Source organism: Emiliania huxleyi (genome assembly GCF_000372725.1).
Source record: "Emiliania huxleyi CCMP1516 unplaced genomic scaffold EMIHUscaffold_35, whole genome shotgun sequence".
In the NCBI taxonomy this organism is placed as follows: Eukaryota; Haptophyta; order Isochrysidales; family Noelaerhabdaceae; genus Emiliania; species Emiliania huxleyi.
Window position 1 is genome coordinate 58173 of NW_005199363.1, and position 24915 is coordinate 83087.

The 24915-nt window shown below is 68.2% G+C and overlaps 7 protein-coding genes across 7 annotated transcripts; 3 read left to right on the forward strand and 4 right to left on the reverse strand.

Annotated features, from left to right (window-relative positions):
* Positions 1 to 1685: 1685 nt before the first annotated feature.
* Positions 1686 to 2992, forward strand: EMIHUDRAFT_310517 (hypothetical protein; the record flags this gene model as incomplete). The annotated part of the gene is made up of 5 exons (XM_005772789.1): positions 1686 to 1846; positions 1884 to 1887; positions 2013 to 2297; positions 2610 to 2678; positions 2849 to 2992. The coding sequence occupies 5 exons, from the start codon at positions 1686 to 1688 to the stop codon at positions 2990 to 2992; spliced, it is 663 nt and encodes a 220-aa protein (XP_005772846.1).
* Positions 2993 to 3365: 373 nt separating this feature from the next.
* EMIHUDRAFT_450925 (hypothetical protein) lies at positions 3366 to 5181 on the reverse strand (the record flags this gene model as incomplete). The annotated part of the gene is made up of 9 exons (XM_005772790.1): positions 3366 to 3549; positions 3978 to 4000; positions 4128 to 4194; positions 4262 to 4280; positions 4369 to 4433; positions 4504 to 4553; positions 4724 to 4774; positions 4842 to 4959; positions 5033 to 5181. Coding segments are annotated over 7 exons (485 nt in total), but the record flags the coding sequence as incomplete, so codon positions are not given.
* An 834-nt stretch (positions 5182 to 6015) lies between these two features.
* Positions 6016 to 6641, forward strand: EMIHUDRAFT_65422 (hypothetical protein; the record flags this gene model as incomplete). The annotated part of the gene is made up of 2 exons (XM_005772791.1): positions 6016 to 6355; positions 6589 to 6641. 2 exons carry the CDS (start codon positions 6016 to 6018, stop codon positions 6639 to 6641), a joined length of 393 nt encoding a protein of 130 aa, XP_005772848.1.
* A 552-nt stretch (positions 6642 to 7193) lies between these two features.
* Positions 7194 to 12344, reverse strand: EMIHUDRAFT_463859 (hypothetical protein; the record flags this gene model as incomplete). Its single annotated transcript, XM_005772792.1, has 14 exons — positions 7194 to 7674; positions 7746 to 7782; positions 7884 to 7932; positions 8006 to 8121; positions 8376 to 8442; positions 8515 to 8606; positions 8655 to 8786; positions 8859 to 9165; positions 9475 to 9604; positions 10286 to 10429; positions 10529 to 10657; positions 11483 to 11839; positions 11955 to 11998; positions 12098 to 12344. The coding sequence occupies 14 exons, from the start codon at positions 12342 to 12344 to the stop codon at positions 7375 to 7377; spliced, it is 2151 nt and encodes a 716-aa protein (XP_005772849.1). The 3' UTR covers positions 7194 to 7374.
* Positions 12345 to 12822: 478 nt separating this feature from the next.
* On the forward strand, positions 12823 to 14734 carry EMIHUDRAFT_101784 (hypothetical protein; the record flags this gene model as incomplete). The annotated part of the gene is made up of 6 exons (XM_005772793.1): positions 12823 to 12951; positions 12989 to 13339; positions 13383 to 13526; positions 13644 to 14223; positions 14264 to 14322; positions 14468 to 14734. 6 exons carry the CDS (start codon positions 12823 to 12825, stop codon positions 14732 to 14734), a joined length of 1530 nt encoding a protein of 509 aa, XP_005772850.1.
* Positions 14735 to 16659: 1925 nt separating this feature from the next.
* EMIHUDRAFT_208254 (Phosphoseryl-tRNA kinase) lies at positions 16660 to 18678 on the reverse strand (the record flags this gene model as incomplete). Its single annotated transcript, XM_005772794.1, has 4 exons — positions 16660 to 16997; positions 17251 to 17338; positions 17513 to 17847; positions 18057 to 18678. 4 exons carry the CDS (start codon positions 18676 to 18678, stop codon positions 16660 to 16662), a joined length of 1383 nt encoding a protein of 460 aa, XP_005772851.1.
* A 1900-nt stretch (positions 18679 to 20578) lies between these two features.
* Positions 20579 to 21932, reverse strand: EMIHUDRAFT_450927 (hypothetical protein; the record flags this gene model as incomplete). The annotated part of the gene is made up of 5 exons (XM_005772795.1): positions 20579 to 20885; positions 21020 to 21104; positions 21179 to 21225; positions 21357 to 21473; positions 21567 to 21932. 5 exons carry the CDS (start codon positions 21930 to 21932, stop codon positions 20661 to 20663), a joined length of 840 nt encoding a protein of 279 aa, XP_005772852.1. The 3' UTR covers positions 20579 to 20660.
* Positions 21933 to 24915: the final 2983 nt, after the last annotated feature.

Genomic DNA, 24915 nt, shown 5'->3' on the forward strand with positions numbered 1-24915 from the left:
TGACTGAGGGCCAGTGAGGGCGAGCCCATCGCTGTGACAGCTGGTGGACGCCGCACAGTAGGCTGACAAATTGCCACGCGCCTCCCACACAGGGCCGCCGCTGGTGTGGGTGCGAGCGAGCACGTGGCTCAGCGGACAGCGCCCACATGACGCGTTTGGATGCTCGAATTTTTCGGAACATCCATCATCCTCGGCGGGCGCTTCGCCGCGCTCATGCACATGTATATGCGACCTCCGCCGTGCGACCTCTTCTGGAACGGCTCGCACTCGCTGTGCGGCCCCGCTCTCCTCGTTCCAGGCCTCGGCAAGTGTGGCACGAATGCCCTCGCCAACTATCTCGCCCTCCACCCGCGCGTCCGCCTGACCAACCAGAGCGAGGTCCTGTTTGACCCGCGGGATGCAAATGCGACCGAGCTGGTGGTGAGGCACAATCCCGGCGTTACGCCCGGCAGCGGCCTCGCCTGGATTGTGAAGCACCCCGGCCTCGAGAATCGGCATGCGTCCGTCCTCGCCCGCCGGCTCCGGCGCGCCTACCCATCCGCATCGGTGGCACTGGCGCTGTGCGACCCGGTGCAGCGCGCCTTCCGCTTCTTCATCTACTTCCTCGAGTACGAGCTGCGTCGCCACGGAGCTCGCTCCACCTTCACCCGCTTCGCGCAGGTCACGCTCAAGCGGAGGCGCATCGCCGCCGTCGAGAGGAGCCTCGTCTCGCCGTCGGCAAGCCACGGCCGCCCAAATGGCTTGTCAGGTACAATACCACGGTCGAGGGGCTCTTCTCCTCTGTCGTCGCGCTGCGCACCGACTGCGTACGCTCGGCGGCGGCGCGCAGCCTCGCTGCCGCGCTGCGCGCGGACGGGTGCCCCCCCCCCCCCCTCTGAGGCTGCAGAGGACACATCCATGACGCACCCGGGACACGGCTCGCAGGTACAGCATCCCTCCCAACTGGCTGCTCGAGGACGCGTGGGACCCCGCGGGGCACGGCGTGTGCGACCCGATCGTCGCCAAGGATTCGCGCCTCGATCGGTGGGTCGAGGACTGGGTCGACGCCGGCTACGTCGTCAACCAGTCGCTCGGGGTCGTGTTTATGGAGTCGTGGGCGCGGGACGGCGAGCCTTGCTCCTCGATTAGCGGCGCGGCTTCGGCCCTCGCAGCTCCGCTGGACCTCTGCCACGAATCGTGCGTAGGCGAGCCAATGGTGCGGCGGCTCCTGCGCGTGATGCGGCTGCCAGAGGAGGAGTACCCGTGGGGCGTCGCCGCCGCCCGCTTCTCCCAGCGCGTGTACGACTCGGAGGCGCGGCGGAGGTACTTCAAGAAGGGGGCGCCCGACCTGGACGTGAGCGTGCCGCTCATGCGGCGGCAGTGCGGCGCGCTGCAGGACCTGCTCGGCGAGCGGCCGCCGTGGTGTGGCGGCGAGCGGCCGCCGGGGCGCTCCTCGCGGAGGCGGCGGGCCGGCAGCGTGCGGCGGCCGCGGCCGGGCGGCGGCGTGGTGGCGCTCTCGCGGAGCGGCGGGGGCGCAGCTTGAGAGTGTGTTTTGTGTGAAGCGTCAGCGCGTCCGCTGAAAGTCTGCAAGGAAAATGCATGACGCGCGCACCGTTGGCGTTGCGCGTAAGGAAGAGATGGGAGGACGGCACGCGCGATTCTAAAATTCTTTCCGACGAGCCCATCCGATCAGAGCTCGCTGGAGCATGCGCTTGCCATGGGCCCCCAGCTTCGCCCCAGCGTTGGCCCCGCCGCCCATCCTGCCGCGCGGCTGCGCGCCGGCGATGTTGGAGGCGTACGATATGCTGCCGCTGCTCAATTGCCTTGACGAGGCGGACGTGGGCGCCTGCCTCGAGACACTCAACCCGTGGCTGCAGATCACACAGGCGCCACCACCCTGCCAGACACGTCGGCTAGCACGGGAGGGGTCCGGAGTGGCTGGACGGCCGTGCGGTCGGACTGCCGCACCGCTGTGGCGCAGCTCAGACCTCCCCTTGACGCCCATCCCCCGGAACCCTCCCTCGTCGCCGCAGGACGGGCGGGTGCTGGTGTCCGAGGCGGCGGGTGCGGCCTTCATCGGCGGGTCGGTCGGCGTGATCGGGACCGTCATCTCCGCCTTCGTTAAGCGCGACCAGGTCAAGGACCGCCTCAAGTGCACCTACTGCAACGGCACGGGCCAGATTGTGTGCGGGCGCTGCTACGGCAACAAGGTGCTGGAGCTGCGGACGACGGAGGGCAGCTTCGCCACGCAGGACTGCGGCACCTGCGAGAGCACGGGGACCGTCGTCTGCATCAACTGCCAGGGCAGCGGCGTCCAGGTCCCCGAGGACTTTCTGCAGAAGCTCGGCGACTCGGAGGCGGCTGCAGCCCACCCTAACCCGAACCCTAACCCTAACCCTGACCCTAACCCCAACCCTAACCCTAACCCTAACCCTAACCCCAACCCTCGGCGATTCGGAGGCGGCTGCAACCCTCCCTGACCCTAACCCGAACCCTAACCCTGACCCTAACCCTAACCCTAACCCCAACCCTAACCCCAACCCTCGGCGACTCGGAGGCGGCTGCAGCCCGTTCGCAGAGGAGTGCTACTGTGTGCCGGTCGGTGTGAGGAGTGTGAGTGTGCGAGATAGGTCGGCTTCACGGAGGAGGACTACATCGGCCTCTTCGACGAGGTCAAGTTCCCGGACTTCAACGAGCTCGTCGAGGGCGAGAGATAGCCGAGAGGGAGCTAGACGCCGCCGAGATGCCGCCGAGATGTTGTTGAGACGCCGCCCCCCAACTTTCAACGAGCTCGTCGAGGGTGAGAGAGGGGAGAGGCGCCGCACCCTTGCCGCACCCTCTTTCTTTGTGTGCAGGCGCCTCGCGCGAGGAGGCGCCGCAGTACAGCAGCGACCAGCAAAAGGCGGCGGTGGAGGACCGGGCACGGCTGGGCGCCCTCTCGTACGGCGGCGGCAAGCCCTCCTCGCCAAAGGAGGAGCCGCTCGAGGCACCGCCCCTCGACAGCATGGGGTGAGAGAGAGAGAGAGAGAGAGAGAGAGAGAGAGAGAGAGAGAGAGAGAGAGACGGCAAGCAGGCGGGCAGGTATGGCGGGCAGGTATGGCGGGCAGCCGGGCGTGTGCTGGGGACGGGAGGGTGGGGGGTGGGGGTGGGGGAGGCGCTCTTCGCGCTGGGGGCGGGCCGGGCTCGGCTCGGCTCGGCCCTCCTGCCGAGCCGGCGCCTACTGCTGCGCATCACTGCGTCGCAGCCCGCTGGTCTCGGGGCCGCGTGAGATGTGTGACGGTTCAAGTCTGGTTCAAGTCGTGTGGCCTGTGCCCCTCGCCTCTCTCCCTGGTTCGTGCATCGTGGTTGCTGGTAGTTTGGGCGCAGCGACGAGTACTGTATTGAGAGTATAGCGAGCGATCTCACGCCAAGACGAGTAAACCAATATAACGCAATACGACAACGCACGTACGAGAGTCGACGGACATATTCACCTCGAGCCCAAGAGCCGAGGACACATCGAACATCGTCTAGGGCGTCGCGTCCATCTCGACCGATACCCCCCTACCCCCCTCATCTCCATCGCCCTCCGTCTCCGTCTCCATCGCCGCACCCTGTGCCGGGGCGCGCCCGGCCACCCAAGCCAGCGCCGCCACCGCCGCCACCGCGCAGACAAGGGCTAGGCCAAGGGCCGCCGCACCTCAAACGGCAAGACGTCCCCGGACATCACAGACGCACCGCCCCCGCGCGCCGGCGGGCACCGCGGGAAGGAGTGGCAGGGCGTTGAATGGGGCAGGCCGGTCTCACAGAGCCCCTCCGAGCCGCCGCGCGAGGAGGAGACGACGCGTGCCCGCCCCCTCTGGCCCGCCCCCTCTGGCCCGCCCGCTCTGCTGCGCGGCGCCAGACCCTAACCCGAGTCTCAGTGCCCCATGGTTTGGGACTTGAAGCAGACCTCGGTGGAGGAGGAGCAGCCGGAGAGGGCGGCGATGTTCTTGATCCACTTCGTGCGCTGCTCGGTCGTCTCGCAGAGGAAGGTGAAGGCCTGAGCGGCGAGGTACAGCCGAGATGCAGCCGAGGTGAGAGCCGAGATGCAGCGCGTCTCGAGGAGGTGAATCAGCCAGTCGAGATCTCGGCTGGGCCTCTCGGCTGCTCTCGCGGCTGTCGCTCACCCTGCCCGCGCACTTGATCACGAACTGCGTCTCGTCAAAAGGGCCCACGAACTCGACGCTCGAGTACCTAGAAGGCTCCCGGAAGGCTCCCGGAAGTTTCCTAGAAGGGCCGGCCGGCTCAGACGGTCTGGCACGGGATCCGCTTGGCGGCGCCTGAGGGAAGGGGGGAAGGGAGGGGGGGGGGGGGCAGGTCGGTGGCTGTGCAGAGGCTGTGCGGGCGAGGTCACGGGCTCGGGTGCGCCGATCGGCTCGACTTCGCTGTTGAGGTGCTGGTAGCAGAGCGCGTCGTCCGCCGCGTAGACCCACCTCTCCTGCAGGGGCGAGCCATGGACGTGTCGTGGACGTGTCGTGGACGTGTCTCGCAGCCGCCTTCTGCCTCTCCTGCCACACGCAGAGCTGGTACGAGCGGAAGGAGAGCGTCTTCGCCTGGGACATGCCGTGGACGTGTCATGGCCGCAGACGTGGCTGCGGAGGAGTGGACGTGTCATGGCCGTGCTGTGGACGTGGCTGCGGAGGAGGGGGGTCTGCTGTCGGTGCGGGTGTCGGTGCGAACTCGCTCCGCATCGCTGTCTCTCGGCGATCTCTCGGCTGGTTGCCGACGCGAGCTTCTCGAGCACGCCTCGCGCCTCTCGCTTGATGGCCTCCCACTCGCCTGAGGACATGTCCGGGACGTGTCATGCCGAGGACATGTCATGGACGTGTCATCGCCTCCCCCTCGCCGCTGTTTGTGATCAGCGACGAGAGCGCCGCCGACGCCCTCTCGCGCCCCTCCTCCTCCTCGGCCCGCCCGCGCGGGACGTCCAGCACCACTGCCTCGCCCGTGTCCAAATTCCTGCTCACAACCCGCGCCCGTGACCCCCCGGACCCCCCTGCCTCTCCCGGCCGCATCGCCGTCTCAAAAGCACCGCATCACAAAACTCTCTCGCTCCTCCGCCGCCTCTGCCGCCGCCGCCGCCGCCGCCGCCGCCGCCGACCCGCCGCCGTCCGGATCCGCGCCCGCCGCGCCGCCTCCGCACGCCCCTCTCGCCTCCCTCCCCTCGTCGCTCCCCTCGCTGCTCTCCCACTCTCGGGCAGCCACCTCTGCCAACCCCGCCGCTGCCGCCGCCGCCGGCACCGTCCCGCCCGCCGCAACCGCCTCCGCTTCCTCCTTCGGCGCCGCCTCCGCCGCCTTCTCCGCCTGCTCCGCCTCCTCCTCCTCGCCGCGCTCGCTGCGCCGTCGTGCGGCGCTGCCACGCACGCTCGCCTGCAGCAGCACCGCCGCACCGGCGGTCGCGCGCGCTCGCACTCGGCTGGCGCGCTGGATCACCGCCGCCGCGCCGCCCTGCTGCTGCACCACCTCCGCCTCGACTCCCGCCTGCCTCAGGTCCATCTTGTTGTCGGCCGCCGCCGACTCCCGCCGCTGCGGCAGCGCAACGCGAGCGCTGCGCCCGCGCGCCGCCGCCTGCACCACCTTGGCCGAGGCGCCGCAGAGCGCCTCCGCTCGCTCCGCCTCTGCCCGCTGCGCCTCTGCCTGCCGCCGCCGGGCGCGCCAGCTCGCAAGCCGCTCCTGCAGCAGGCACACAGCGAGGATCTGCTCGCGGGTGCCGAGGATGCCCAGCTCGGGAGCGGTCGGGTCGTTTGGCGCCGACTCGAAGACGGGAGCCATCGATCGCCTGTGAGTGAGCCGGTGCTTGAGCAGAAGCCGAGCAAACGCCCACGAGGAGCTGGATTGTACAACAGCCCCCAGGCGCCGCCACAGAAAGAATTTTTACGTTGCAGATTGGCATCCATGACTCCCTAACAGGGTGGCCCACCACAAGGACCGCCGCTTTCCTCCCGTTTTCCTCCCGTTTTGACCCTGCCTTTTTCTTTATGACGCAAGGTTTATTTTTTCTGAGCAACGCGTGCCATGGTGCCAGCTCGCCTCGCGTCGTTTTGCCCGCCGCGCCACTGCTCTCTCCTCCGTTACGCCCTCGCGCCTGCCGCGCCGGGGGCGGCGCCCTGCTCGCCCTCTCCACGCTGCCGGCCCATCCGCCCCTCCCCATCAATCCCCTCGCCGCTTGCCTCGACGCTGCGGCCGACGCCGCCACCGCCGCCGCCGCTGCAGGATCAGCCGGTGAAGCTCGCCAAGGTGACCAAGGTGCTTGGTCGCACCGGCCAGACTGGCCAGGTCTCGCAGGTCCGCGTCGAGTTCCTCGACGACCCCTCGCGCTCGATTGTCCGCAACGTCAAGGGGCCGATCCGCGAGGGTGCGCGACACTCCTCCCTCCCCCACGCGACGGCCGGCCTGCAGCGCCGCCACGCTCTTCCCCCTCCCTGGCTCCAACCGCGCCTCGCCCCCTCCCCTCCGGCCAACCTCCCACCGCCGCCCCCTCTCCTCCCCCTCTGCGCCACCACCCTTGCCCATCTACTCCCCCCCCCCCTTCCCACACTGCCGCCGCACGCACCTCCTATCCTCCACCCCCCACATTCACCACTTCAGGCGACATCCTCATGCTGCTCGAGTGGGAGCGCGAGGCGAGGAGGCTGCGCTAGAGCGGCGCCTGCGGGGGAGGGCTGGACACCGGGCGAGGAGGCTGCGCTGCTCTCGACATTTGGGCCGCGGAGCCAAGGAGGGGGCTTTTGGGCAAGGGCTGGCGGGGGCGTGTGTGTGTGGGGTCCCGCGGCGCTGCCTGGAGAGAGGGTGCGCTCGCCGATCCGACTTCTCCTCTCCTCTACTTGCTTCCCGGGTCACACGTCATTGTGGCGTCGCCGCCGCGTGTTCGGGTCTTGCCAAAACCAAAAACACGATAAAGCATGAGAGGACCTTGAATGAGAGTCGTAGGTAGAGCCGCTCACTGGCGGCGCGTGCGAGTGAGCGCGCGGCCACAGCCCACACGGCGACAGCGGCGAGCGGGGTCCACACAGAGACACACTCACAGACAGACGTCTCAGACCACCCCACAGTTCACAGCGGCGCGGTGTGTTCCGTCACCGCCCCGCCCGGACACCGATGGGACATGCACGCCTGACATGCGCCCCAAGACCCCCCCCGTCGCAAGGCGTGCGGAACAGGTGAACACGTCCCCCCACACGCCCCGCGGCCGCGAGACAGTCTGACGAGAGAGAGACATCGAGTCGGTTTCGATTCATGCACATGCACGTGTCGCGGCGCCGGTGCTGTGCCGCCTGGAAGAGCCAGATACGAGAGCGTCCTCACCACCCCCAGCCGCCTGCCGCCCGAGGCCAGGCCAGAGCGCACTCTGCTGCGGACTGCCACTCGCGCAGCTCAGACGCAGCAAGTGTGGTACTCTGGGCCGCCAAAGTCGGCGGGCGGCGGCGCGCCGATCATCCGCACCGCATGGCACTTCTTGTGCTCGGCGTCGCCCCGCCGCGCGCAAGCGGCGGAGCAGTAGCAGGCGAGGCGGCAGTAGCGGCAGCGGCGGAGAAGCCCCGGCTTGTCTCGCACAGTGGCGGGCTGCAGCGAGCCCGCCTTGCCGCAGCTGTCGCAGCGAAGGACAGGGTGGTCAGCCGCGCCGCCGCCGCCCCGCGGAACGCCGCCGCCGCGCCGCCGCCAGATGGTGAGGTCCTATCTCCACGCCGCGGCGGTGACACAAGCTCTCGCTTGGCGAGGGCAGGGGTGAAGCGGCAGTGTGCTGCCTCGGCCGTGTCGCCCCAGCAGGGGAGGGGGAGCCTCCTATTGGGCGCAAAGGGGAGGCGTCGTCTGGACGTGTCCAAGATCCGGACGTGTCCAAGGACGTGTCCCAGCAGGGGGAGGGGCGTGGAGGGGCGTGGCGCCGGGTCAGCTCCCACCCCTCGGCGAGCGCAGCCTCGAAGGCCGCGCTGCCTACAGCAGCGCCGCAGCGGGGTGTGGGCGTGTCGCTGAAAGAGCGCGGCGACTCCTCCTGGCGGGGGGCTGCCCGTGTCGCCCAACCACTCGCCCACGTGCACCACCGTGTCGCCGCAGAAAGCGGCGAGGCACTCTGCCGCCATCGGCGCCCGAGGAGGAGGGTAGCACAGCAGCAGGGCGTGCCGCCTGCGGGACGCGTCGGCGGACGTGTCGTGGACGTGTCGTGGACGAGTGTCGTGGGCGTGTCAGTGGACGTGTCGTGGGCGTGTCAGTGGACGTGTGGCGTGACAGTGGGCGTGTCGTGGACGTGTCGTGGGCGTGTCGTGGACGTGCCGTGGGCGTGCCGTGGGCGTGCCGTGGGCGTGTCGTGGACGTGTCGTGGACGAGTGTCGTGGGCGTGTCGTGGGCGTGTCGTGGGCGGGTGGCAGCGGGCGAGGCGCCGGAAGCGTCGGCTCGCCAGCAGAGCGCTCGAGCCGCGCTGCACCGGACCCCACGGCGGGCACTCGCCTGGAGGCGGGCGGGCGGAGGGGTGAAGAAACGCTCGTCTCAAGGGGCGCACCAAACGGCGGGCGCTCTCGCCATGGAACGTGTTGCCGCTCTCGCCGCCCTTGCCGCCCTTGCCGCCCGCCTCCGTCGGCGCGCTGTCGAAACACTCGACAGCCACGCCTCGCCTGTTCACGGCGAGAGCTGTGAAGAGGCGCCGACCACAGACCAGCGACTTCACCGCTCCGCCGCGCCGGCGGAGCAGCGCGGCCCAGTAGCCCACCCCGCCCCCCATCTCCACGACAGGCAGCCCGAGCTCACTCACCGCGGCCAGCGCCTCCGCCGACGGCACTGCAAACGCGAGCAACCTACAGCGGGGCGTGCGGCGCGGCTGAGCCGCCCCTGCCGCCACGAAGCGCGGCTGCGGCGGCAGAGGGCACCAGCAGGGCCACTCTCGCTCCCCCCTCCTCCAGCGCCGCACGAGCGGCGGCGCGGGCGGCTCCTTGTCCCTCGCCGCGCGGCCGGCCGGCCTGGCCTTTGCATACTGTGCCGCGGAGGCGAGGCCGCCGCCGTGCAGCAGCGTCGCCGCCTCTGCCCAGCGCAGCCTCCAGAGCTCGTAGAGCGGGTTGGGCGCCGCAGGCTTTGCGGCCGAAGAGAGCGAGGCAGCGAGCAATGCGACGTGGGCCGCCACCGCGCGTCCCGTCCACCCGCCCCCCGCGGCCCACGCCTCAGCGTTGCTGAAGGTGCCTACGCCGACACTCGATGCCACCCCTCACCCCTCACCGGGGCGTGGCGCGCAAGTGCACCGCGTCGGAGGGAGAGGCGCCGCCACCGTCGGCAGCTGCGGCGCGGGAGGAGGAGGCGCGGGAGGCGGAGACGGCTCCCTCGGTGGCGGCGCGCACGAAGCCGGCCGGGTGCGAGGCTGCGAAGAAGGAGGCGGGGTCGAGCAGCCTAGGCGGGGCATGGCAGCGTCCGGGACGTGTCCACGGCATCTCCTGAAGCAGTTCGGGGGGGGAGGGGGCCCGACGCAGCCGCCGAGGCGCGCGGCCGGCTCACTGGCGCCGCTTCCGTCGCGGGTGAGCTCAGCGTACAGCGCGCCAAAGTAAAAGTCGTCCACCGCCAGCACCGCCGTCAGCTTCGCCCGCCCACTGAGCGCGCTGTCGGCGGCGAGGTCCGGGGCGAGCGCCTGGCCGACAAGTCGTGGACGTGTCATCACGGGACACGTCCAGGGCGCGTCCACGAGCCTGTGGTGGTGTGGTGGTGAGGTCCGGGCGAGGCGCCTTGCCGAGCGACGAGCGAAGAGCTCCTCTCCTCGCCTCTTCCTCCTCTCCTCTCCCCTCTTCCTCTCCTCTCCCCTCCGCTCCTCGCCTCTCCTCTCGTCTCCTCTTCCTCCCCTCCTCTCTCCTCTCCTCTCCTCTTGGTCCGGGACGGGGGGCGCCTGGCCGATCGAAGAGACAGCCTGCACAGCGTCGGGAAGCAGCTGGCGAGCAGCCAGCAGCGGCCCTGCCGGCGCGGCGGCGGCGGCGGCAGCGGAGGCGCCCACGCCGCACGTCGCCTTGAACTCGTCAAGCGCGGCGGCAGCCTCGGCGGTGGCGCCGCGCAGCGCCGCGCAACGAATCGCGACGAGCGCGTCGAGCAGCGCCGCAAGGCTGCGCTCGCCTCCCCTGTCGAAGGAGCCGATGCAGTTGGAGGAGCCGTTGCCGTTGGCGGTGCCGTTGCCGCCGCTACCGCTGTCGCCGTCGCCCTCGCCGCCGCCGCCGCCGTCGTCGTCGCCGCCGCTTCCGCCCCCCTCGCCCGCAGCGACGCCGTTGTAGCCCGTCGCCACGGCCTCGATCAGCTTGCCCATCCTTCGCTGCCGCTCGCTCACGGAGAGGGCCTCTGCAGCCGCCCCTCCGCCGCCGCCCGCCGCGCCGTTCTTCCGCGCCCCACCCGCCGCCTTGGGAGAGTGCGCGGGCACGGCGCGCGCGACACCGCGCGTGGGCGACTTGAGCGGCAGAGGCTGGGCCGGCTCCTTTGAGGGGGGGGGGGGGGGGGCAGAGAGTGCTGCGGGTGCGATCTCGGCTGTGATCTCGCGCTGATGTCGGCTCGCCTCTTCGCCCGAGGGAGTCACGATCGGGTAGAGCGGGCCCTCCTTGCCGCAACTCCTGCCCGCGGCCCGCCGCTCCATCGCAGTGAGCGGCACGGTGCCGCGGGCGGGCGAGATGCCGACCCTCCGTGGCACGTACTCCGCCACCGTCACCTGGCGAAGGAGGCGGATCAACACTACTCAGCACTACTCAACTCCTCCGGCACATCCGCCGAGGCCGGAGGCCGGAGGCAGGCTGGAGGGTCGGTCCCGCAAGCTGAGGCGGCCCGGGCATGGCGTGGCCACATCGAAGCGGCGCGCGGAGTACTCTCGGCCGTTCTCGGCCGATCTCGCTCCGATCTCCCGCCCCGAGATCTCCCGCCCCTCGCCTGCTCGTTGAAGGTGAGGCGCGGCGTGCGAGCAGAGCCTGGCGTGCTGCCTCCCGACTCGACCGACAGCCGGCGCTTCTTTGCCTGACGGGACATGTGGAGGGACGTGCCGTGGACGTGTCGTGGACATGCCTCCCCCTCGACCGACGGCCGGCGCTTCTACGCCTTGCGGTTGAGCTCGGCTAGATCTCGGCTGCATCTCGGCTAGATCTCGGCTGCATCTCGGCTGCATCTCGGCTGCACCTCGGCTGCATCTCGGCTGCATCTCGGCTACAGGCCGAGATCATTCAGCCACCTCTCTCTCCCGGTTGAGCTCGGCGGCGCGGCGTGCGAACGGGCTCTCCCCGCCCTCCCACTCCTCCTCCTCCTCCTCCTCCTCCTCCTCCTCCTCCTCCTCCTCCTCCCCGTACAGCGAGAAGCCCCACGGCAGGTCGCCTGCGCGGGGCGGGGCGCCGTGTCGTGTCAGCGTCGTGGCGCGTCTCTCTCTCCACGCCCTCCGCCGCAAGCACTGCAGCGGACGCACCGAGCGACTCGAGCCCTCCCTGCAGTCCCCCCTCCCGCGCGAGTGCGAGCAGCTGCTGCAGCCTCGCCTCCTCATCCGCCTGTTCACAGCAACTCCGCCGTGAGCTGTGAAGACAGCAGCAGGCTGCAGCCTCGCCTCCTTATCCGCCTCATCCTCCTCCCCGCTCCCCGCCTCACTCCCATCCTCCTCCTCGCCCTCCTCCTCACTCTCCTCCTCCCCGCTCTCCTCCTCGCCCTCCTCGTAGCTCTCATCGTCCTCCTCGCTCTCCTCCTCCGCCTCCTCCGCCTCCGCCTCCGCCGCCGCCTCCTCCTCCGCCTCCTCCTCCCCGCTCCCGCTCTCCTCGCGCGCGTCGCTCTCCTCCTCCTCCGCCTCCTCCTCCCCTCCCTCCTCCGAGCCGTCCGACTCGTCCGAGCCCGCCTCGGCCTCCTCCCACTCGTCGAGCGCCTGTCGTTAAAGCGCACGCAAAGCTCTCACACACACAGGGCTCCCTCGAGGCGTGCCCTCTCCCGCCGCCGGCGCCGCAAGCGCGTCGCGGACGGCAGCGGCTGGCCGGCTGCACGCCGCTGCCGCGCGGCTGCGCCGCCGGTAGCCGACGAGGTGCACCTACCGACGGATCAGCCGGATGAGAGCAGGTCTGTCGATGCAGGCGGCGGCGGCTCTCTCCGGTCGGTGGGCTGGGGCCGCCGCGCGCCTCAACGCCACCGCGGGCGGCGCCGCTCATTTCGCACGCGACGCAGGCGTCGCTCGGCACGATCAGGTCGAGCTTGGCTTGTGGCCGTGCACGCGTCAGGCTGCAGAGGAGCGCGGGGTTCCCGCTGCCGCCGCTTCGCACGTAGAGGCGCACGACGAAATCGCCGGTTTTCGGCGCGACGGCGACGACCTGGGTTAGGCGAAAGGCACAGTCGGCGAAGTTGCCCTCGCCGTCGCGAAGCACGTAGCCCACGAACATCGCCTCGACTGGCCGCGAGGCGGCAGAGCGCTGCAAGAAATTGCGCGCGCATCGCAGACCAACGTGCCTCGATTCGAGCTATTTGCTCGGGCGGAGCGTCGGATTCCTACGGGCCCCGCTAGGTTTTTTCGCTATCCCGTAGCCTCTCGGTGCCTTCAGGCAGAGAGAGAGGAGAGAGGGTGGAGCTTGATGACCAGTAGACCAGCCCCTGCCCTGGCTGGCGAGGCACTCCCACGCCTCACGGGGTTCCCCCTTGCCGGGGGGGCGAGGGAACTCGCGAGCCTTGGCGAGCAGCGCTCAGCTGTTCCCACAGCAGGCTGGAAGTACCTCGCCAGACCCTGCCTGTTCATTGTTTTTATGGAGAAGAAGGCTGCGCGTGTTCACACTTGTCGCGTTCACCCACGGACGCCTCGTTTGGTCAAGCGCGGCTTCCGCCGAGGATTAGCCGTTTGGGGGGGCCACACCGGTTTGAAACGCGATGCACCCGCGGCCCGCAGAGGGGGTGGAGCCGCGCGGCAGGGAGCAGTCCACCTTCGCCTCGGACGCGACCGCCGACGTCGGCGCTGCCGTCCAGTGCACTGAGGTCGGGCAAGACGGGCACGGCAGGGTGTGTCTGCGCCTGACTCCCCCCTCCCTGGATTGAGGCCACTGCGTATGCTCGCGCGCGGCGTGCCCTCACCTCCTGCGCCTGCTCCCTCCCGCGCGCTCGCCAGACCGTCACCTTCTTCGTCTTCGAAGTCTACAAGGGCGCTGCCAGTTGGTGCGTCCGGCGGCGCTACTCTGACTTCAACGCGCTCTGGCTCAAACTGTGCGAGGCGTACGGGCGGCAGAACGTGCCGATCCTGCCGCCCAAGCAGCTCGTCAAGAATGAGAGCGAAGAGTTCCTCGAGAAGCGCTCCCACCTCCTCGCCCATTTCCTGTACGAGCTGCTCGAGGACCGCGCCGTCTGCAGGAGCCTCACGCGCCTCCGCCTCGCTCCCGCACCCCTTTTGCCCGTCCCCACCTCGCCCCTCCCTCTCCGCCCGCAGCTCGCCCGAGGTTTGCGCCTTCCTAGAGTGCGAGGCGGGCGCGCACCTCGCCGCCTCGAACGCTGGCATCGCCACCTGCGCCGCCATTCTGCTCGGAGAGCTCCACGCCGAGGAGGGCCAGCGCTCCGCCCTCGAGGACGAGCTGGCCGCCGCGGTCTCGGCCGCGCGCGCTGCAAAGGCGACGCCCTCGCCACCGCTGCCCTCACCGCCGCCATTCCCTCCGCACCGCCCCTCTCTCGCGCTACTCTCACTGTCTGTTGTCGCCGCTCAGGCTGAGGCATGCCGCGCCAAGCTCGAGATCCGAGCCGAGGCGGCTCGCGCCGAGGCGGCGCGTCGGCAGGTGCTAGCGTTGCTCTGGCGGAAGCGCGGCGAACGGCTGCAGCGGAACGCCCTGCGCATGTGGCGCGCCGGCGCGGGCGGCTGGGAGGCTGGGCTGGCGCCGGGCCCAACTCCAGCGCGGCCTGCTGCCGAGGGGCGGCGGGAGGGCGCCGCGGTGGCTGCGCCCGGTGGTGTCGTGCCGTACCGCGGCTCCTCGCTCGACGAGGCGCTTGGAGGGGACGGCTTCGAGCGGAGCGGCCGCAGCAGCGGCCGCGAGAGCGGCCGGTCGAGCTTTGTTGCGCGACCGAGCGTCGCAGAGGCTGCCGGGGAGGAGCTGGTGATGGCTGGCTCCCTCCTCAAGCAGGGCGCCTCACGTGGGCCCCTCGGCAGCCGCAACTACAAGCGGCGCCATTTTGAGCTCGTGAGCGTCGCCGCCACCGGCCTCGCGCCAGTCGGCACCTGCCTTGTCTATTACGACGACCTCTCTAAGGCGGCGCTCAAGGGCGCTCATCAATCCCGCTGGAGGGAGCGGCGTGCGGCAAGACCGTGACCCGTGCGATGAGCCCGTCATAGGCATCATCCCGCTGGACGGAGCCTCGCTCTCCCGCGAGCGCGAGGCGGACGGGCGGGACGTGATTCGGCTGACGACGCCGGCCCGCCGGCTGTCGTGGCTAACGGGCCGGGGCGCAGCCAAGCCGCTGGCGGCAGAGGCGCGAGCTCGTCGCAGGCGCAGCCTCCGCGACGCGTCCGTGAGGTGTCCATGGCGGTGCCCCACAGGCAAGCATGAACCTAGTCGAGAGGGTGCAGTCGTGGGGCAAGCAGGCCTACCGGAACGCGCTCGCCGAGGGGCCGTTGCACGCGCCCGTCAACACGTGGCGCCTCGGCGCCGACACGGCCGTCGAGCTCGACGCGTGGGCCGAGGCGCTGCAGCGCTTCGCTGTCGCCACGCCACCCGCGGTCCTCACCGACCGCGGCATTCACGGCGCGGCGGCCAACGCGTTGCCGTCGCCCAACACGCCGATGAGCGACGAGGAGGCGTGCTGAAGCGGGCGTGCGCCTCGGCAGAGCTCTCCACTCCGCTGCAGGGACGCATTCCTCGCAAGTGGATCGCGTTACAGCAAACCTCGCACCCGATAAATCGATATAAATAAAAAATATCCACGCGCGAGACCTCGCGAGCCCCCCGCCCCCCGGGCCGTTGATGGCCGCGAACCGCGTTTCTCTGCCGTTGTGCGGCGACAGCGAGGAGTGCAGCGCAGTGCACAGAGAACATGCGGCAAACTCTGACGGAGGCGGCGGCGGCGGCGGCGGCAATGGCGACAACAACGCGAAACACAGGCAACGGAGCCGGAGGCCCGAGGACGCCACACAGGCTCGGAGCCGGAGGCCCGAGGACGCCCGAGCCACACAGGCTGAGGCGACGAGTCAGTACTGGGAGAGGAGGGCACAGGACATGGCGGAGCGGAGGCGCGCGGCGGCGGTGGCGGCGGCAGTCGGGGCGGAGGCAGGAGAGGCGGAGGCGGGAGGGTCGGTGGAGGTGGAGGTGGAGGCCGAAGCAGAGGTGACCTTTCGCGCAGAGCTCGGCCATGCAGAGGTGCGTGCGCTGAGCGGTTGTGAGGGCGCTGGAGGCGCTCGGCTCAACCCTCCCCGGCCCCTTGCTGCGCAGGCCGGAGAGTTGGTGGGACCAGGCGGGAGCAAGCTCAATGCACTGCGGGCAGAGGCGCGGTCTGCGAGCATCTCCCTCTCCCCAGCCTCGGCTGGGGAGTACCGCACCCTTCTCGTGCGCGGCCCGCGCGCGGCGGTGGAGAAGGCGGCGCGGCTGCTGCGCACGCGCCACCGGGCGACACAGCCGCCGCCGCCGCCGAGAGAGGCGCGCGGACACCTCATCAAGCCTTCTGCACGACGCGCGCGTAGGTGGTGGTCGAGGGTCCTCCCCGGCAGATAGGCTCGAGCGGCCGCGTCCCGCAGGCGCCGCCGCGGACGTTCTCCATCTTTCACGGGGCTCCAGCTCCTTCCTCGTGCGCCCCTTCCCTGCTGAGCAGCATCCTCGCAGATCAGCGGCGCGCGCGCGCCGCCGTCGCCGCCCGCGACCACGAATCCCGGCAGCAGCTCAGGCGCAGCAGCGAGGTGCCGCCATCGACGCTGCCCGACGCCAACACGGCTTGCCAGGGCTTGGCCTGCTCGGGCTGCGCACAGTGCGGAGCGAGCCCCCCCGGGCCGACAGCTGCGCGGCGCCCAGGCGTCGCTGGGGTAGGCGGCGGAGGCAGATTAGGCGGAGGCGGCGGAGGCGGAGGCGGAGGCGGCGGAGGCGGAGGCGGGACGAAGCGCAAGGTGAGCGGCGGCGGCGGCGGCGGCAAGCTGCCGCAGCTGTCCAAGTGCGGGCGGCTCCGGTGGACGGTGGCGGAGGTGGAGCAGCTCAAGAGGGGGGTGGGAAAGTACGGGGAGGGTGGGTGGTTGGAAATCTTGAAGGGGTTAAGGTTAAATCGCCCCGGGAAAAAGGGGGGGCCTTCCCTTGCCGGCCAAAAAGCCCCAAAGGGCCCAGGGGACCAAGCCCCCCCCCCCCCCCCCCGCGCCGCCGCCAGGTCCACCTCAAGGACAAGTGGAGGAACCTGAGCTGTAAGCTCGTGTGACGAGGACCCAGAAAAAATATCCGAGCTCATATGGAGCTGACCACAGGGTTTGCGGCGATCACTGTCCTACCAGCGGGCACAGTGGGCCGCGGACACCCGTGAGAATGTCCTTAAAGCACAAACAGCGCACAGGGGTGAAATTCTGAAAAACGTGCAGCACTTCTAGCCGACATCGACAAAAGTCACTCTCTAGCCCCGCGGCGAGCAGCCCCGCCGGAGGCGAAGAAAATTTTGCCATCTAGCGCTCTCTAACACACATTTTTGCACAAATCGACGCCTCCAAACAGGCTCAATAAGACTGGTCTTCTCACTGCAGCACGCCTCGAGCGAGTAATGCGTCTATAGGCCAATATAAAAGAGCTTCTCGCGCGCGCTCCTCAGCTGGCGGTCCGCAGGGCCGCCCGGGCCGGGCGAGAAGCGCAAGCCCGCCAGCCGCACCATGTGATTCACGATGATGAGCGTCTCGGCCTCGAGCAGCGTGTAGGAGCGAAGCTTGCCCTCGCACTCGCGTTGCTCGAGCCTGAGCCAATGCGCCTTGACCACGAGATAGCCCGCGGGGATGGTGTCAGTGTTGACGACCGTGTCCTCGGCCAGCGTGTACGCCTTCCCCTTGAGCACCGCCAGCCAGTAGAGCCCCTCGAGCGACTGCTCGCGCCGATCTGCGCGGCGACAGCGGCCTGGACACGTCCGGCCAAGTCGGTTACGGGGAGGGCTACTACGAGGTCTTTGCGCGGGGGTGGTCGGGCGCCAGGCGCCCAGTCGATTGCCGCATAGTTCGTCGTAGTAGCCCTATCATAAACCTCGTATTCACACCTTGCACTTTGAAAAAAGAAATATCCGACCTTTGTCGAAGATCCAGAGGGTTTATCAGAGCATCACCCTACACGGTACGCTCCGGCTCCCCCGCGCTCTCCACGGCACGATCGTCACCTCTGCGTGTAGAGCCGCCGTAGCCGACCCAAAAGATTAAAGTCCAACACCGCACGCAGCCGTAGCCGCAGCCCCAACTCTTGCCGCTCTTCCGTGTCGGGTTGTGACGAGGGGTGAGGGGACACGGATTGAAGATCCCTCACACCAAGATCGTGCAGGGCGGGGACACATGTCCCTAAATCCCATCTCGTCTCAGAGTTTGCCCGTTTTATATATTTATTTACGCCACTGATCGCCACGCTCAGCCTTCACGGCTCGTTACCGCGGCCGGCGGATGTCGGCCCGCGCCCCCCGTCCGGAAGATGGCCGTGAACTCTGCGTCGAGGGCGTCCGCCACGGCCTCGCGCGCCTCCGGCGTCCCCCCTCCTCCCTGGTCCGCCTCCGCCTTCGCCCTCTCCAGCAGCTCCTTCTTCCGGCAGCTCATCGCCCGCGCTAGCGCCGCCCGCTCCGCCGCAGGGCGCCGGCGCGTGTCCTCGGACTGCAGGTGCAGCGACACGGCGGCGCGCAAGCGTAGGTCGAGCGCGTGCGCCGCGCTCGCGGCGGTCGCGGCCGCCGCCTCTGCGCGGGCCTCCTCGGCCTCCTCGCCGTTTGGCGGGCCTGTGGGACGTGTCGGGGACGCGTCTGGGACGAGTCCTGCGGCCGGGTGGCGCCTCCTCGAGGGCAGGGCGGCGGGCCGGCTGGGACGGCGGCGGCGAGGAGAGGCGCGAGCCGGTCCCACGGGAAGGGCTCCGCGCCTACCCACGACTCTCGCGCGGTGAAGACGCTCCTCTCCACAGCCGCGCCTGCCAGCGAGGCGGCAAGGGCACCTGCGCCGGAGGAGGAGGCCGAGGGGAGGGAGATGGTGCTGCACTCCCACGGGTGCCTCGCCGGGTCGGGCCACTGCAGCACCTCGGCCATGTGGCTCACCGTCGCATCCGCGACCCGGGCGGACTCTTGCCTCGCCGCGTTCCGCCGCAGCGCCTCTGCAAGAGGCAGAGGCAGGCAGAGAGTGCAGCAGCCGAGCCGGCCGTCCCTGGCGAGGCGGTGGTACACGCGCCGCATCGAGCGGTAGTGCATGTTGTCGTCGAGCAGAACGACGTCGAAGCTGTCGCCGCCGCTGGCGGGTGCACCGCCGCTGCTGCCCGAGCCGCCGCCGCTCTCACCGAGCTGCGCGAGGGGAGCCGGCGGCGGCCCGTCGCCGCACGCAACGCCAAAGTGGTGCCGCACCGAGCGCAGGACGCTATCGCGCGCCTGGTGCCACAGCTCCGGGCTGTAGCCCGTGTGACCGCAGGCCGCCGCCAGGTTGCCGAGCACGTCGTCGAAGCTCAGCCAGAACACCCGCACCGCCGAGACGCCGAAGGGCGCAAGCCGCGGCAGCAGCTCCTTGGCGCCGTCCCGCAGAAGCGCTGCCGACAGTGTCGACTTGCCAGCCGCAGGCAGGCCGCACATGAGCACGAGCGCGCCCGGCGGCGGCGGCGAGTCAGGCCCCTGCGAGTCACTCATGCCTCGAGCAAAAAAATAAACTTATGCGCGCACTGTGTTCGTGCGTCGCCCATCTCTACTGGAGGTGACTGGTATTTATTTTGTTATGGCGCGCACTGAAAAATCAGAAGAAAAAGCGCTGGAAGGCTGCGCGATCGCGTATTATGATCGGTGTGAAAACAGCATAGTAGTAGGACGGCCATTGGAGTAGGGAGTCCACCGTGCTGCGAACCTGTCGCTGTCCCTTGTCAGGAGCAGGAGAACTAGGAGAGCGCAACCAGTAGGAGGCCCGCGCCTGCCCCCGTGCCGCCGGGTGCAACCTGTCCTATATACGAGAGGGGAATTCCTGGGTTAGCCCTGTCGTGTGGGTGAACCCTGCCCAGCCCCCCTCCGTGTCGCGATGCGCTCCCCACTCCCGTTCCCCTGTGTCCCTGATCGTCCTTGCAAGATCCTTGCTCGTGCAGGTGGGGACCCTTATCTCCCGGTGGATCCCGCCGTAAAGCGCGTAATCCCCGTTCTCGCCGTCAAAACCATTCCAACCGCAATATTGGAGGGTGGGGACACATGACCCACTATATACTCTCGTCAGAGTGTGTGACCGTTTTATTTTATTGAGAGCGCCTTCGTCAGTCAGTCTTACACACCTCCAAGCATGGAGGACGGGCCCACACGCACACACACGCTGCACACGATTGGCTCGGGAGCCGACACGAGAGGCACACTGTCACCGGCCTTAGCACCGGGTCCGGACTGCTGGACACACAGCACGCAGCTCACACGCAGGACAGCTCACCTGCTCACGAGGTGGCGCTATATAGTGGGGTTCTCAGGGACTGACACGGGAGAAGAAGGTGGAGCACAGGGATGGGGACACAGAACTCACGAACTGATATCCCACCCCGCGCCGGGGGCGGTGGCGCGCGCGAGCGCCGGGGTATTTGGACCCGCAGTCTGGCAGGCGCCAGGCCACAGACCCGCCGGCAGAGCCTTGAGTGGAAAGCGGCGAGTCGTGCAAGGAACATGTGAGTCGCAATTCCTGGGGTCCTTGTGGCGGGCCACCCTGTCCAGAGGCGGAGGTGCCCTTCTGGGATCTTGTGATTGAGTCTACGGGCCCTCGGCCACGCTCTCTCCTTTCGTGGCTGATAAGCATTCGCAGACCAGGCGATGGAGATGGTGGATTGTGTGATGTGTGTTAGGTGTATGATGTGTAGTAATCTGCTGTGGATTGTGTGATGTGTAGTAATTCGAGGGACGCGACCCACTTCGCCACAGACGGTCCCGCGCCTCGCCGCTAAGTTTGCGGCACGCCCCGCACCGTCCGCTGTGCCGCGTTTTTTGTCCGGAGTGAAAAGAACAACGCGCTCGTCGGTGGCGGCTTCCCTCAACCTGCGCCGCGCTCGGCGAACCTCGACAGCGCTTTCCGTGGCATGCAGCTCTTTGCGACAGAAGCCTGGAGAGCAGCTCCTCTGCTGCTCACACACTCTGCACAGTTGACACAGCCCACTGTGCGGCTGCCACAGCTGTGACAGCGATGGGCTCGCCCTCACTGGCCCTCAGTCACTTGTGCTGCGGCTTGTGTGAGCGACAGTGCTCGGCGACTGCCGGCACACTGTGAGACCATGGGTGTGAGGTAAAACCACGCTACCAGCGCTTGGTCACATCGGCCCCGAGGTCAGATCCATCTACTCTGTTGATGACAAGACTTGTCTACCGGCTGGAGCCGAGCAGGAGGGCCCGGCGCACAACCCCTTGGTCAACTCACCCTCCACACACCACACCCCGTAGTAATCTGCAAGGCAATTTGACCCGCACCTAGTAATCTGCAACGTGCAAGAGAAAAGAGCTCAAACGTAGCGTAAACTCTGCACAATTTTTCCAAACTAAAAAGCAAAAATCGCGACAGTGCCGAACGCGAACGCGCCAGTAACCGCCAACACGAAACAGGCTGGTCAGTAAGTCCTCGCCAACGCCCCCGTTGCTCTCTCCCGCTCCCTCGCCGCCTCCTCCGCCTCGCTCATCGCGCGGTATGCGCCGTGCTCCACAAACAGGAAACGGTGCAGCGCCTCGAGGTCGCGCACGCTCGACACCGCGCCCCGCCGCAGCGCCTCGAGCGAGCGCTCCTCCTTCCGCCTGCGCGCCGCGCCGTCCTCGTCGCCCAGCCCCCGCCCCGGCACCTGTGCACGCGGGCAGCCCACTCTGAGAGAGGCGCCGCCCGCCGCCCGCCCGCCGACGAACCCCCTCGAACTGCAGTGCTCCGCCTCTCGGGCATCTCGGGTGTGATCTCGTGTGGTCTCGGGTGATCTCGCACCCCCTCGAACTCGAGCTCGGCGGGAGGCGACCGCCGCCGCCCCGCCCGGTCGGGCAGCGAGAAGACCCACTCAAAGATGGCTCGCCTGCCCACAGCGCGTAGCTGTGAAGAGACGCCGTTCACTGCTGGAGCAGAGGCACCCACTCGAAGATGGCTCGCGTGCGCGGCAGGTGGAAGTCCGAGGTCACGACGAGCATCCGCCGCCACTGCGCGAGGTGGGGCCCATCAGGTGGGGCCCATCAGCCGGACCTCGGCGATACCTCGGCACTATCTCCGCCCATCTCCCCGCCCGGAGATAGGACCTCACCTCTCGGCGATCTCTCGGGCTAGATCTCGCCTGTGCCAAGTCGGCGTGCATCAGCCGCGCGAACGCCGCGTTGCCGATCGTGTCGAGGGACCAGCTCTCTAGCAGCACCCGCTCCGGAGCGACGCCTCGCCGCACGAGGTAGCGGGCCTACGGCGAAGGCTCCGAGAGAAGCTCGGCTCGAGCGCCGCATCGCTGCTAGACTGCTTGAAGGTGGAGCGCCGAGGCGGCAGCCTCGTCGACGGCGTAGCCGCGGCTGTCGGTTGGCGCCGGCTTGTGTGTTGTACCGCGCGAGAGGACGAGGTAGGAGGCCGTCTCGTGGTCGTGCCTTAGCGCCGCTTCGAGCCGCTCGGCCACCCACGGAGCGGGCTCACGCGCCGCGTCGAGGCCGCCGCCGGGCACGATGACGCAGTCAAAGTCACTGCGCGAGGCGGCCGCCTCGGCGGCGCGGCGTTCGGAGAGGAGCCAATATGAGACGATCACCGACCCGGACGCGAAGATCAAAAGCGCGGCCGGCGGTCGCAACCGGCGCCACCTGCCTCGCTTTCGGCCGCGACGCCTGCCAAAGCCGTTGTCCGGGAGAAGAGAGCCAGTCGTGTAGCCCGACATGGTCGTTGGCACACGATGGCGAGAGGGTTGGTTCCCGCGGGGGTGTGGGGCTTCCACGCGGTCACAGACACACTGTATATGAGCTGCTGCCTCGCTGCTGCGAGTTGACATATCCGGTGATGTGCGAGCGTTCCGTTCGTGCGTCGACTGGCTCCCGGTTCGAGTCGCCGGGGGGGAGGGGGGGGCCTCCTTGGCCTCCTCGGCCTCCTCGGCCTCCTCGGCCTCCTCGGCCTCCTCGGCAGCCTCGGCTGCTTGGCGCACGCGGCGCGCGAGCCGCGCCGCGCTGCCTTTTTGCTCGCTGCCTCCGTTGTCGGCTCGGCCGTTCCGTCTCCTCGCTCTGGCTCGGGCCGTGGGCGTGCTGCTGCTGCTGCTTGGCACTGTTGTCGCCATTTTCAATATCTCTCTCTCTGCTCTCTCTCTCTCTGCACTCTCTCTCTCTGGGCTCTCTCTCTCTCTCTCTCTCTCTCTCTCTCTCTCTCTCTCTCTCTCGGGGGTCTCTCTCTCTCTCTCCCTCTCCCTCTCTCTCTCTCTCTCTCTCTCTCTCTCTCTCTCTCTCTCTCTCTCTCTCTCTCTCTCTCTCCCCCCCCCCCCTCCCTCTCTCTCTCTCTCTCTCTCTCTCTCTCTCTCTCTCCCCCCCGGGCCAGCTGCACGCACGCTCGGTGACATCTCTTCACCTTCACACTGGTCGAGTCATAGGTGACGCGAGGGCGCTCACTTAATTGATTAATTCACTCATTAATTCCTTAATTGCGTACCGTATTCCGGGTAATCTTAATTATTAATCATCGGGCGGGGCGCGGCGCGGCGGCTGCGCGAGGCGGCGGCGCGGCGCGGCGGCGGGCGGGGCGGAGCGGGGCGGCGAGACCATCTGTACTGAACGGACCAGCTAGCTGGTCTTTGAGTCGGCGCAATGGTAGCGCCGCCCTCGACTCAAGGGGCTGCCTTCCATCCGCCGCTGCTCAGGCCGGGGGAGGGGGGGAAACCTCCTGTTCCTCGCGGAACGGGAGCAGCCCCCTCCTTGCCCGGTCTGCGAAGCAGGGTGGTGGTCGTGCCATCTTCGCTTCAAAACGACCACGCCGCAATCGTCGCCGGCGCGCGACACGTTCCCGGAGGCCGGACTGTCCTGGTCGAGAGTGTGTGCCGCCAAGGCGGGACCACTCGGGGACAGTGCCGACGGGACGCGGCTCGAAGGGTGTGGCTCCGCAGCGCGGCTGGCACTCGTCGCAGAGGCCTCACCTTCGAAAAGTCGGGCATGGCTCCACCCGCAACTTTGTCGCTAACACGCGCGCACCGCCGAGCCTGCGGCGGGCGCGCTGCGGCCGCACGTCTACTTCGTCATAGTGCCACGACGTGCGGCCTAGATTTAGCCCACGCACCTCTGCTCGCAAACACTCACCCATTTGATTGTCACTGTCCGTGAGTGCGAGATTAGGGCCAGCCGTAGGCAGCTAGCCCATGAGGAGAGCGTCCATAGACACCTCACTTAGACCCCACACACGGTCTCGTCCGTGCCTCGCCGGCCGGCGAGATTGCTGGAGGTAGAGCAAGCCTGCTCTAGCCTCGCATGTCACTTCCTGTTGTCTGTTGTGTCGTTGTGCCCTTGTTTGTTTCTCTTGGCACCGTGGAGTGCTGGGGGGGGCGACAGGGAGGATATGGCCTTGAGTTATGTGTACGCCAACTCAGGGTGTGTGGCAGCCCGCTGGCTGTGTGTCTTGTGAGCCTGTTTGTGTCTGTGTGTCGCTCGTGCGTGCCGTCATCATCTGTCTAGCGTCCACCCATACCGCGTTGGTGTCCAGTCCGAGCCTGGCTGTTCTTCACCTTTCTACCTACCTACCTACAGACAGACAAAGAACCAGAGTTAAGGTCATTCACGGGTGTCCGCGGCCCACTGTGCCCGCTGGTAGGACAGTGACCGCCGCAAACCCTGTGATCAGCTCCATGCGATCTCGGATATTTTTTGTCGTGCAAGCCCCGCAGAGGTGCGGGCGAGAGGGCGGCCCGAGCCCGAAAGGGCCCGCCCTCGACCTTGCTCTACATGGTAACGGATAAGAAGAGAAACTATGGACCGGGACACGCTGTGGTTCAGACGTCCCCCCCCTCGACGCAGTCGAGTGACTCACATGAATAGGGAGGAGAAAGTGTCCCCCACATATCACCACAGACGCAGCACAGGGGCTCCAATCCTGTCCCAGCCTGGGGGCCTCGGCTAGATCTCACTGGTTGGGTAGTAGTCTAAGTTCTGAGCCTCGAGGCTGAGCGGGTCTAAGACTAAGTGTGCTTAAGCACACTGGGGTGCTTACGCGGTCTAAGATCGGCGGCAGCCTCTTATGCGGGCTAAGTCAAAGTCTGCCGTGGCACGGCCTGGGGCCAAGAGGCTCCCACCGTGATCAACGATACGGCGCTAGCCCCCAAATTTTCTTCGCCTGCGGCGGGCGCCTTCTAATCCGGATCGATCCTTCTCATGCTCAGCAATCGCCGCCTCAGCATCCTCCTCTTCCGATTCTCGTTGCTCTTCTTGAGCGCAATCTTCAAGCCAAACAGTTCTCACAAATTAGCCTCAAGCTCAAACAAACGCATGTCAAGGAAGCCTGTGTATGCTGGTCCTCTTTGAACGATCCGCGCGTGAGGTAGCATAGGGCCTTGTTGGCAGCAGCCAGCTTGTTGCGCTGCTTCGTTGCGATGAGCTGATTGGGATCGCAGAAGTGCATATCCATGCCAAGCACCGCCACGATCTTGAAGCAGAACACATCGCAACCGCATCGTCCGCACTGCCATCGGCATGCCGCGCCCGCCGCTTCGCCGCAGCCGCCTTGAGACATGCATAGCGGCAGCACATGGTACGGTGCGCGTACTTGAGCAGGAGTTGCGCGCCACAAGTAGCGCACTGGCCCTGGGACAAGGCGATATGGCGTCGTGCGCGGCATACGTTGGTCGGGACGCGTCCAGGTATATTTCGGGTAAACCTGGACTTTTGCAGGTATAC